This window comes from Neovison vison, chromosome 8 (assembly GCF_020171115.1).
Source record: "Neovison vison isolate M4711 chromosome 8, ASM_NN_V1, whole genome shotgun sequence".
Lineage (NCBI taxonomy): Eukaryota > Metazoa > Chordata > Mammalia > Carnivora > Mustelidae > Neogale > Neogale vison.
This window is the reverse complement of record NC_058098.1, coordinates 20,540,473-20,553,082: the sequence shown is the minus strand read 5'-3', so window position 1 is coordinate 20,553,082 and position 12,610 is coordinate 20,540,473. Positions and strand designations below refer to the sequence as shown.

The 12,610-nt window shown below is 52.8% G+C and overlaps 1 protein-coding gene across 1 annotated transcript; it reads left to right on the top strand.

The window, feature by feature from the left end:
* Positions 1–376: 376 nt before the first annotated feature.
* ADIG (adipogenin) lies at positions 377–7,555 on the top strand. The gene is made up of 3 exons (XM_044262315.1): positions 377–539; positions 4,206–4,341; positions 5,973–7,555. The coding sequence occupies exons 1-2, from the start codon at positions 413–415 to the stop codon at positions 4,298–4,300; spliced, it is 222 nt and encodes a 73-aa protein (XP_044118250.1). The 5' UTR covers positions 377–412; the 3' UTR covers positions 4,301–4,341; positions 5,973–7,555.
* Positions 7,556–12,610: the final 5,055 nt, after the last annotated feature.

The window sequence follows — 12,610 nt, the reverse complement described above, 5'->3', positions numbered from 1 at the left end:
TGGAAGAACCTGTGACCTCAAATTCTTGAATAGCCACCTGGGGTCGATGTTTATCCCATCATTTATTCTTCTAGCAGCTTGCTGAAGTAAGAATTTCTTCCATCTTACAAGAGGATCCAAGGAGGTGTCCCATGAACCCATAGCATTTTAGCAGGGATTCCAACCCAGACCTGCCTGCCTGGAAGCCTGGGCTTTTTATTCTTGGCCAAACTGTCTCACTGCCAGTAGTTCCCACTCGCTTGTCCAAAACAGCTCTCCTTTTGCCTGAAAGACACTGACTTCCTTGTTAGGTCATCCGCTCAGTCACAGTTGAGCTGAGAGCAGAGTGTGGGCCGGCCCACTGGGTCCCCAGGGCAGCCCTGCCAGCCCAGCCCAGGCAGGCCTGGCTTAGCCACACTCAGGGTACTTAGCCATGAAGTACCCTCTGGTGCCGCTGGTGAACGACCTCACATTTTCTTTCCTGGTGTTCTGGCTCTGGCTGCCCGTGAGCTTGCTGTTGGTCCTGCTGATCGTCTGGCTCCGCTTCTTACTGAGCCAAGGTGAGCTGCCTGGGCCGGGCCCTAATCCTGGAGCTGAGCAGGGGATCCCGAAGCTGGGCAGGCAGGTCCCGAAGCAATGGCAGAGAGAAGAGTTTCCTTCATGCTCTTCAGCCGCTGGCTGAGACAAGCAGTCGCCCGTAGGAGCAAAGGATTCATTGAGTAGTGTAGAGGCCAAGAGTGAGCCCCCAAGTTTGGGAAGCGGGTGTGTGTGTGTGTGTGCGCGCGCGCGCACCTGTGTCCCCTCACAGCCACTGCTAGCACAGAAGGTCTTTGGCACAGATCAGAAAGAGGTGGCCCCTGCCCCCAGATGAATTAGTAAAAGGGGCCCTTTGCTGTGACTAGCCAGGGCACAAGCGGTGGGGGGACAAGGCATGCGCTGGACTTCAGCCCCTCCCTGTGCTTCTGTGCAGTAAATAACGTACGCGATGGGATATGGCAGCACCGGGCATTTATCGGGTGCCAAGAGACCCCTCATGCTGCTTTCTGCCTGGACTATGCATCAGGGAGGCAGCTGGGTTCTTGGGGTCGCAAGATCATGGAGGCTGACGGCCGCTTGTCCTGAACTCGGCATGCCCCCCAGAGCAACAGGAGGCAGGATGAAGCTGGTCCGAAGGGAAGCTTGGGGCTAGTGGCAGGGATGGCCTTCGGCTCCGCTGGTGTCCTATTCCCCTGGGCGCTCCCCTCACCACGGAGCCTCTTCCAGGGGACCGTCTGACCTTCCACCTCCTGCTCCGCAGTTCCAAGACCTTTGGTCAGCGAGGCAGGGAGGGAGCTGACGCGCCGCCAGCTCTGCTCTGATGGCACTAAGACGGTACGCGGTTCATCCCCAGAGCTGCCCCACGTCCTCCAGTGTGAGGCTGCTGATGGTGTGTCCTTACTGGGACTTCTGGCGAGAGCTTCTGGAAAATGTTTAAAGCACATTCTCATATTCCCGGGGTGCGCTGCTGCCTTCCCTGAGGGGTGCAACTCGGGCTCAGGGCTGGTGGCTGGTGGTGGACAGAGCCACGTGTCCGTGCAGTGGCTGCCAAAGCCGTCTCTCTGGAGTCTAGGACGGGGCCCACATTTGAGCCTTGGCCCTTCATCGTTCGGAATAACTGCTAACCTTTTTTCCACACCGTACTAAAGGGTGTGCGAAACACTGATGTGCATCATCTCATTTAATCCTCAGAATAACCTGCGAAGTAATCCTTATCGCACAACTGAGGAAACCGAGGCTCGGGGAGAGGAGCCACGTGCCCAGGTCACACACCCATGAAGTACTTGAGAGCGCCGGTTATCTGGTGTCCCCTCCTGGCTCTACCTCCCAGCAGCTCTGTGACTTTGGGCAAGTCCTCTCTGAGCCTCGGGTTTCTCATCTATAGGATAGAGAGAATATCGGTCCCTACCCTTTGGGGCTGTGGAGAGATGCATGTGAAGGGCAGGGTGTCGAGGACATGTACACGTGTGGCACATAGTAGGTGCTTATAGGCTGAGAAATAATCCATTTCAGTCACGGTGTAGACGAGGTGGGAGGAAGCATAGGCGTGTTTTCAGATGGCTTTTCTAGAAGCCAGGAGCACCTCCCCCAAGGTCTAAGGCACTAAACTCCAGCAGTTCATGCTCCTTGAATGCCCTCCTCTAAAACCGTCTGCAGCCTGCCCTGTCCTGACCTTGTCTCAAACTTGCTCCCACATCTCACATGGCCCTTTGCAACAAGGCATTTGGAAATTTGCAATGAGCAGAAACTGTCCTTAAAGTGAGATAAGCAGTCTCCTCTTAGGGGCCCGTCTGCTCAGAACTCTTAGTATTGTTGCCCTGGTCATGTCCTTGTGCCAGGGTCTGGGCCTGCCGGGGTTTGGGGGACCTGCTTCTCGGGGACACCTGGGCTGGCAGTTTTCTCTTCTGCTGTTGATCTCACTGGAATCAGTTTGGCCTGGAATCGGGTGTGAAAAGCAGGCAGGACTAGCTCTGACCCCCCTGCTCAGCAGGGCCATTCCAGGGCCCAGAAGGCAGCCAGTTTGGGCAGGGATTGCCATGGGGCCCAGGAGGACACGCTTTCTCAAGCAGATGAGGGAGCAAGGGGAGGAGAAGGGAGCTGCCCGGCAAGCTTGGCACCGAGGCAAGAAAAGATCGTGGGCAGCTGAACCCTGGAGAAGCTGGCCAGTGGGGACAACTAATTCCGGGCCATGACAGGAAAGAGTGTGCAGCCCCGTGTGCCCTTCAAGGGGAAGGTGCTCCCCTGAGGACATTTCCTTTGTGATCGGAAAGGAATTTGCTGCAAGAAGAGAAACCTCTGAAGAGATGGATTTAGGGCTGAAACATGCCTGTCCCACCCACCTCGGGGTGATCCTGGGAGCGGGGGGTTAAATGCAAAGCTCCCTTTGAATCCCCTGACTTCAAACTGGTGCAGCCCATGGAACATGGAACCACAGGGCCCTGGTGCGGGGAGGCCCATAGGAGTCCAGCCCCACCGCTTCCTGGCTGGGAGCCTGGACGTTCCGCCTTCCCGAGCCTTCCTCACCAGCAAATTGCAACGAACACTAGTAATTCCTTCAAGACGTTGTCGACAGGTTTAAATTAGGAAAATGCACGTGCCATACTTAGCACTTAGTATGTGTTCAAGAAACAATCACGACCTGTAGTGAAGAGCGGACCCTTCAAGCCCTCACACTGGTTTGTAAATCCTCATCACTCCCTCCTCATAGGGCTGTAGTGTGCCCATTCTACAGACGAGGAAAATGAAGCCCGCCTCTCCTGTCTCCTACTCTTGGTCTGCAAGCGGAGGGCTCTCTTCGGTCTTCATGACTTCTCTGCCATCAGTGAGACGCCTTAGGAGTATAGTAAGGAGGAGGATTCCCCTCTCCCTTCTCCCTCCTCCTCCACCTTGCCTTCCCCGGATAAGTCACGGTGGCAAGCTCACACACTATCTAACAACACATGCAGGTTTTCCAAAAAAGCATGGGCAGATTGTTACTTGTTTTTCAGTAAAAAGGGGAAGAGATCTTTACCTATACATTTCTCTGAAACTTGCTTGTGATGCATCACGGACATCCCGCAAGTCAAAGGCTACAGGTCTCACGGTTGTTTTAACAGTTTCTAACATGGCACTGGATGGAGGGGTGGCTCTGTGCGGTGCGACTGTGCCACCCTCCATCACCCAGACCCCTCATGATTGACACAGACACACACACACACACACACACGCATGCACGCATGCACGCACGCCGTGGAGTTTCTCGCATATTTTATTGCTTGTGTGTACTTCACCACAAAGCAGTGCTTCAGGGAAATGTTGCACATACATGCTCAGACACTTGTTAATAAGTGGACCCAGGGACGAATGGATGGATGGGCCAGTCGCTGGATGTGTTTCTCCCCTGTGCCCGCTCTTGGACCATTCCGAATACAAATAGGTTGTTTGTTTGCCTCGAGGGCCTGTCCCTATTTAGTAGGTGGGTGTGGCCACTTTCTGAGTCCTAGGACAACCTTTGTTGGTCCCCATCACCTTCAAGGTCCTCAGGTCTTCCTGAGATCTCAGGGCTGTCCCATATGTCATGATTCTGCCTTGGCCCCTTGGTGTCAGATAAGGCTACCAGGGATGCCCAGACTTGGCCAGGGGCTCCCTTGAGGTCAGGGGTAGGAGACAGGATGTGAACACCCAAGATGCCTTATCTTGTACCTCCACAGATTCAGAGGACAATGATTCAGATGTATGCTTTGACTGGGAGCCCTGGAGCAAAGCCCCAGCCCAGTTTTGCTGGGAGGGGACACTCCATAGCTAAAAGGAGTAGAGGTCCTGCCTGTGAGCCTTCTGTTCAGCCAGGTGAGACCTTTCTGGGAGTTGGGGCGGAGGCGGGGGCAGGAAGGGGAAGTCTCAGGTCCTACCCAAGGCCTGGGCAGCTGCCATGTTGGATATCCACTCCCTCCACCATGGGACAAGAGCTGCTTGTCTCCGCCATGTTGGGGAACCCTCTGCTTCATTCTTTCGGAGACATGTTTTCACCATGTTGGAGGACCAGCCTTCTCTGCCATGAAGAATGCCTTCACAAAGTTTCCCTACCTTTTACCTCCGTGACCCCACCTCCCACTGCTCTCCTTACGGAGAGTCTTTGCCCTTGCTGCTCCCTCTGCCTGGAATTCTTCTCCCCCACATCTGCTCGGTGCACTCCCTCACCTCTGAGGTTGAGCTCAAATGTCCCCTTTACTCTGCTCTAGATTGTCTTCTGCCATAGCATTAGCCCCTCCTAACGTGCCCGATAACTGATGCTCCAAATCCAAAGCCCTCCCAGCACTCCTGACACACAGCCCTTTGGAGGAGGAATGACACGATCCAGGGATGCAGCTCGCTGATAGTTACTGGACACTTACAAGGCACCAGGGCCTGTGCCAAGCACTTCCCTTTCACAAGCTCGTCTATGAGATCTTAGGAAGAGGGTATCATTGTTACCTCCACTTTGCAAATGAGAACCCGAGTGGCAGAGCAGTAAGTAATTTGCCCGGAGTAACGGGGCCCTGGCACCCACTGAACACCTGGAAAGGCCTCGGCCACTCCAGAGGAGTGGAATGTCAGCCCTGTGCCAATGACCCCAATGCTCTAATTGTCCTTCTCAGCTCTGTTAACTCCTTGACACCTTTTCATTGCTGGAAGGGGAGTCTTGATTCCCTTGGGTACCCAACAAAGCAAAACACCGCGCCTGAACTTCTGCCAGCTTTCTCCGTCTCCTGACGGAGAATATTCTCCTGAATAGCTCCTGCATTGATCGGTCTCATTGCTTGAGCCATAAACGCAAGAGTCAGTCTTCATGCCTTTTTTCCCTCCCAGCCCACATCCAGTCCATCAGCAATGCCTCAACTCTATCCCTCATGTGCCCACTTCCCTCTGTCCCCACGACCACCCCAGCCTGATCTATTCCAAGTCCGCCGATGCAACCTGTTCCCAACCCCCTCTGCTCCCTGTGGGTCACAGTGTGGAGCCCCTGCCTGTGTGGGGTGAGAAGCAAGGGCCCTCACTTAACCTCAGGTACACTGATTCTTAACCTTTCTGGGCCATGACTTTGACAGCCGAGGGTGCTTTCCCTGGAAAAACACACGCGAGTGCTTGCACTCAGAGTCCTGTGCTCAGGCCCGGCTTCCCGGGGGTAACCTGTGCGGTCCCATGAGGTCCCATGTTCCGAAGAGCCCCGTACTTGCCTTAATGATCTGCTGTCTCTCGTCTCAAAATTTTTAATTTTTGAATGAGGGGCCCTGTCCATTCATTTTATCAATGGGCCCACAAATTACATAACCTGCCCCGTTTGTGTACAGTTAGTGGGGTAAGGAAAGGAGACTTTTGGACTCTGCTCCAGAGCCTTGTCCCATTCATATAGAGCCCTTACCGCCCCATCATGTATCTGTTCCTCTCTCGCTCTTTCATTCCATCATCATCTCTAGCCTCAACCTTCCATGCTTTTCCAGCCTGGCTTTCCTGGAGTCAGCGGAGTGGTGGCAGTAACCGAGCTGGATGGGAAAGACTTGCCGATGAGGGAAGAAGACTCTGGCGAATGTGGTGCTTCCCGGGGGCCCCCCGACTCCGCTCCTCCACCGACGGACTCAGGAAAGCCTCCAGAGGACCCAGCTCTTTCCCACTACAGAGGACTTCCCAGGGTCCCTGGGGAGGAGCCTGAGCCTGTGAGGATGGGATAGATAAACAGGCATGTGGGGAAAATTTGACCATGTGAACTCAGAGGAGGTCCTAGGATACAGCTGGGCCAAAAGGTGTGGGTCCATATTAAAGAAACGAGGAGTTTCCTGTGCTCAGGAGACCCCTGACAAGTCCACTGGGCCTGGCCAGAGCCATTCATTTAATAAGCTGTGGGGTCTGGGCCCAACCTCTGGCACTGACTCCCCATGTCCTTGACCTTCTTTGGGAATGTTTGACTTTCTCCCATCCTTTCAAAGGGTTGGGGGATTCTTGCTCCCAGCTCCCGTTCTGTAATTTCACACTCCTGGATTCGCCTTTAGGTTGACTTTAATAACAAATACTCATTTTGTAACAACAGAGCAGCTACCATATGCTAGTATAAAATTAACTCACCTTTCATGAGCACCCACTGTGTACCAGGCACTTTTCCATGGGCTTTATACAGGGGTTTTAACCCTCACAAGAATTCTATGAGGTAGGGTCTTTGGTTATCCCTGTTTCATAGGAGGGGAGAATGAGGCACAGAATGACCAAGTGTCTGGCTTGGAGCCACGCCAGTGGAGTTGGGCTTTGAGCCAAGACCCTGACTCCCTTGTGCCACATCTCACCCAGTGTGGGATGGGGGCAGGGTGCAGGCAAGGAAGTGCTCTCTCCTTTGCAGAAATCCCCTGTCCTTACGTCCTCACTAGCTTCCCAGGGGCAGCAGTGTTGATGGCAGGAGAAGGGGACAGGCCCTCCTGGTGTCCCCTCCTCTGCCACCTCAGATCCTACCAGTCAGGAGTATGAATTATTAGCTCGTCTGGAGTTTGGTCTCCCCAGCTCTGCTTTTTCTGCCCTGTCAGACGGTCCATCCAAGGCACAAAGTAGAACATATCTTTCCTGCTTCAAGCCCTCTATAGCTCCCTATTGTCCTAGGGCTAAAGTCTTGAGTTCCTTGTGTGGTACAGAGGGCTGCCCTTTGGGAGCTGAGCCCCACTAAATTTGTAGGACAAGGTTTCTGTTCCTAACGACAATGGGAACATCCTTGAACTTTTATCTTGGTATACAAGTGCGCTTCTATCGAGAGGATAAATTCTGGGAGAAGTTGTTGAGTTTGAGACCTATGTGTTTACATTTTGCAGATGTTGCTAAATTGCCCCACTATATGGTAACTCCGAGGGTGTACATTACGTACCTTTCCCCCCGGCCTTTGCCCTACTGTACAGGTACTCCTAACACACACATATTCTCCCCCATCCTCTCACCCCACCCCACCTCTCCCTCCACACATGCCTTGTTCTAGCTGATGAGATTTTGGCAACATGTGTTTTCCTGGGAGCTTTCCTGGCACTGAAATAAACACTTTTGGTAACATACATCCCCTGTGGCTGGAGTTTTTCTCAGGCTTTGTCTGGCATTTTCTCCAGCTCCCTTGCTCCATAGAGTCCCATGCACTGCTTGGTCGCCTCTGTCCCCTTTGCTGCAAGGGAACGTGCTGCAGGTCAGCTTCTGTGCTGACCTAGAAAAGCCAGATGAGCCATCAAGCCCCACCCTCCTGTCCCCTGTCACTCTGGAGGAGCCAGAGAAGCCTCCTGGGGTGGGGGCTCAGACCTTAAGGGAGAGTGGGCACTGCCTGGCTCTGCAGGGAGGACCTCTGGGAGCACCTGCGGCAGAAGGCAGGGGACACAGCTCCTTGGGACTCCTGGCAGGTAAACAGCTCTGGACGGTAGTTGGTGAGGGCTGTGGGAAGATGCCCTCCCAGCTCTGGGTGGAAGGCTGAGATCCCGGGTCTCTGAGGGGTATGGATTGAGGTTTCCTTTTCAACATTTTGTTCTATAAGGCAGATGTGTGTGTGTGTGTGTGTGTGTGTGAGAGAGAGAGAGAGAGAGAGAGAGAGAGAGAAACACAGCCTGTGAGCCTCTAGTGATAGGCTCTCCAAGAGACATCATCCCCATTACAGCAGCCGTGGCTGAGTGCCTGGTGCTCTGTGCCGACCCCAGGGCTATCCACTCCCCGTGAGTTGTCTTCTTTGACCCTCCCAACAATCCTATGAGGTGGGTCTTAATTTCATTTTCCAATGAGGAAACTGAGGGCCAGAGAGGTTAAGTGACTCCCCCTAAGTCGCACAGCCTGGAAACGGCCTGCTTTCCTGTCTGTAACTGAGAGGTATATCTGAAGATCCCCAGGGATATCCTTGGCTCTTCCTAGCCCGGACGATGCAACTGAAGGTTGTGCCATTGATGTTTGTAAGACACACGAGTAAACTCAGGACAGTAAGTGGACGTGGCTCTCTCTTTGGACCTCTTGTCATGACACATTTCCCAGGCATGCCCATATTTTACACCTCCAACCAGAAGCTCTGGGACTCTCCCTCTCCCCCTCTCCAGGACCCTCAGTGTTGTCCTTGGCAACTTGAGGCCAATCCTCTCTGTACTGCCTTCATGAGGTGACCACCACAGAGCAGCACAAACTGGGTGGCCTAGAACAACAGAAGTGGATTGTTCCACAGGCTGGAGGCCAGGAGTCCAGAAGGCGCTGGCAGGACGTGCTCCCTCTGAACCTGTGGGAAGGATCCAGCTTCTAAAAGCTCCAGATGTTGCTTGGCCTCTGGCTGTATCCCTCCAGCCCCTGACTCCCTCTTTACACGGCCTTCTCCCTGTGGGCCTTTGCCCTGTCTCCCTCTGTGTGTGTCTGTCTCTATGTCCAAATTGCCCCTTTCTATAGGGACACCTCATTGGTGAGGGCCCACCCTAACGACTGCATTTTAACTTGATTACCTCTGTTTTGAGACCCTATTTCCAGAAGAAGGTCCTATTCTGAGGTCCTGGAGGTTATTAGGACTTGCACGTGTATTTTTAGCAGGACACAATAATCCCTACCTTCCTCTTCTTTGAGGACTCCGTGTGGTCGTGCATGGAAAGCTCTGAGCACAGGCTGGGCTCACGCTTTGTAAATGCTCTGTAAACTGCCACCAAGAGAGCAAAGTTGAGCACCCGGAAATAAGGTGCTGGGTGTACATCCTGTGCCAGGCACAGTTTGGACCCTTGACATGTGTTATCCCACTGAATCCTCATGGCCACCCCTTGAGATAGGCAAGATTTTCGTCGAAATGACACAGAAGCTGTGACTCCGAGAAGTTAAGGCACTTGCCTGAAGCCAAACAGCCCAAGTGGCAGAGCTGAGGCTCAACCACAGGGCTGTGTGGCTCCATCCGTGGGGATGTATCCTGGGGAGCAGGAGATGCTCAGATGGGGAGAAAGGCAGGGTGGAAATGCTGTGCACGGAGCACACAACCCTGGGAAGCTTTCTGGGTCTGAGGGGCACGGAACACGGCTCTACAATAGTCAGGAGGTGGGCTGGATCACAGGCTCCCTGGGGAGGTGCTGGCAAGTTGCCAGGATCTGAGTCATTCCACTGTGACCTGATCCACTTGACTGATACTCCAGGGCTGGGACCAGGCCCAACAGGGGCAGAGGGATGTTGCCCAGAGTGTGGGCACACTTCATCCTCTTCTGAGTTAAGTGTGGTTCTCCAGGAAGCTGGGAAGTAGTGCTTCCTTAAAGAAGCTTACTCAAGACTCAGGATACTCTCTCTTCCTCCTTGCTTTCCAGGGGTTCCCTACACCTAAGCAAGGTGATAACAAGTTAGGTTTTCTGTTCTGGACCATAAGTTCATTTACTCGGGTACTAACTTGTTTACTCATACAAGCATTTATTTATTCCTTCACTCATTAGCTTTTCTATTCATTTGCCTAATGGCTCACTGAATTCTTCATGCACTCATTCATGTTCTAACACATTTATATAAACAGCCATCATCCATCCATCCATCCATCATCCGTCCATCCATTATCCATCCATCCATCCATCCATCCATCCATCATCCATCCATCCATCCATCCCTCCATCCACCCATCATCCATCCATCCATCCATCATCCATCCATCCATCCCTCCATCCACCCATCATCCATCCATCCATCCATCCATCCATTCATCCATCCATTATCCATCCATTCATCCATCTATCCATGATCCATCCATTCATCTATCTATCCACCCATCATCCATCCATCTATCCATCTATTCATCCATCCATTATCCATCTATCCATCCATCCATCCATTATCCATCCATCCATCCATCCAAGCATTATCTATCTGTCCATCCATCCATCTATCCACCCGTCATCTATCCATCCATCCCTCCATACATCCATCATCCATCCATCTACCCATCCATTATCCATCTATCCATCCATCCATCCATGATCCATCCATCTATCCACCCATCATCCATCCATCCATCCATCCACCCATCATCCATCCATCCATCATCTATCCATCCATCCATCATCCATCCATTCATCCATCCACCCACACATCCATCCATCCATCCATTCATCCATCCATGATCCAGCCACCCATATATCCACCCATCATCCATCCATCCATCCCTTCATCCATCTATCATCCATCCATCCATCCATCCATCCATGATCCATCCATTATCCGTCCATCCATGATCCATCCATCCATCCATTATCCCACCATCCATCCATTCATCCACCCATCTAACACTTACTAAGCATCTGTATGTTTTACACACAAAACTACTTATGGCTCCCAAAGTACTTTTCACCCATTTTCATGGCTATTTCAACATACCTGTTGGGAAGGAGGGCCTCTGCACCAATGGGACCTCCAAATACTTGACCTTCTGGTGGCATGGTTCCAGAGTCTTGTCCTCAGAAGGACCTTGGGAAGACTGGACAGTTAGTCATCTGCATAGTCTTAGTCTCCATGTGAGAGCCAGTGCCATTTACCTGAGACTTGAAGCTCCCAACAGAGCCTTTGTCCTGTGAGGCCCTTACCATTTTTGGATGTGAGAGTCATGCATAGTCCTGGGCACTGCAGCTCCCCTGGGGTATTACTTCCAGTTATTGGGCTCTATTTCTTCCTTCTCCCTGGACAGAGCAGGCTATGGTGACCTGTGGACTTGGGCCCCATCCTTGAGCTGCTCCCTGGGGCCACTCTTAGTATAAAGTCAACTATGCCCCCCCTGGGAGGGTCATTAACACTCAGAGACTTTGAGGAGGACAGGGTGGGAGCCCAGAGCAACCTGGGAAGACCACAGTGTTCTGTCCTGGCCAGAGTGCAAGAGGAGGCCCTCCTGGTCCCTACAGATATGGGGACACAAGCCACGGAAACTGGCAGGGAAGTCCCTCACTTCCATGCCTTTGCATGTGCCGAGTTCCTGCTCTTTCACACTCCAGGCAAAATGTCAATTCCCAGGATCCCCACATTCAGCCACTCTCCTTCCCTGCCCCTTAGCCTCCTCTCCTACCCAGACCCTGCCCTTCTCACCACTTCAACACAATCCTGCTGGCTTGCTTTCCTGCTTCCTGGCAAATGTTACCAGCCCCATTTCAAGGAGGAGGAAATCAAGACATAGAGCAGGTGGACGACCTGCTCAAAGAGTAGCCAGGCTGGGGTGAAGATCCCTGAGTCATCGCTACCTTTTCTGGCTATGTTAGTCGGGTACTTTGTCAATTCAGTTTAATTTAAAGTTGGCTCCAGGTAATAATGCAATGCAAATAATATTTCATGACTTTTTAAAAGGTGACATTTTTTACTTCACTGTGTGCTGGTGGGCGGGTGGGGGGGCGGTCTGTCTGTGTGTGTCTGCCTGTAGGTGGCCCCAGCTGAGACAAGCTCACAGGAGAGGAGGTTGGACATTTGGGGGCGTCTGGGAATTGAGTGTGTCACAGAACCCTGCAGCCTTCCTCCTGCGTGCATGGTTGGTTGAGTCAGCCCCATGGTGATGGGAGCCCAGCCACTGAACTAGGAGCCATGGGGGTGTCAGCCCTTTTCCCTGCACTCCTGATGGAGAGGCTGGACCCGGTGTCCCTTGCCTCACCATGTCCCTGGATCCTCTGAGCCCACACCGCCGGGCAGCCCGGGCACTGTGCAGACCTGGGCTGAAGGTACAGTCGTCAAGGAAAGAAAGCGGGGAGGTTTGGACCACTGGTGTCTCAGGGCCAGGCCTGAGGGGTAAAAGGAATAAGATGAGGACCTTAGAGGGGTATATGTTCTGTCAGTCCCTGCTACACCCCCATGAGGGAAGAATTCTCCTCCTATCCTACAGATGAGGAGACAGAAACTCAGAGAGGTCAAGTAAATGACCCAAGGTTACAAGCTGCCAAGTGTTGAGAGTGTATTTCAAACCTTGGTTGGTGAACTCCAAATGAAACCCTTCTGGGACACACATCGCTCTGGACTCTGACTCATGTCTTCCTCAGGGGTCACTGATTTTCAGATTCTAAGGGATATGAGGGATCCCCCCACCACGTGTGCTGTATTAGAGACGCAAGAGTTTATTTGGGGTCAGGATTCAGGACCTTAAGCTAATGGGGTCTCAGCTGGGTCCATGTAG

Coding starts and splice junctions, on each gene's coding strand:
- ADIG (XM_044262315.1), top strand. CDS start 413: ATGAAGTACCCTCTGGTGCCGCTGGTGAACGACCTCACATTTTCTTTC. Junction 540..4,205: donor CCGCTTCTTACTGAGCCAAG/GTGAGCTGCCTG, acceptor GTACCTCCACAG/ATTCAGAGGACAATGATTCA.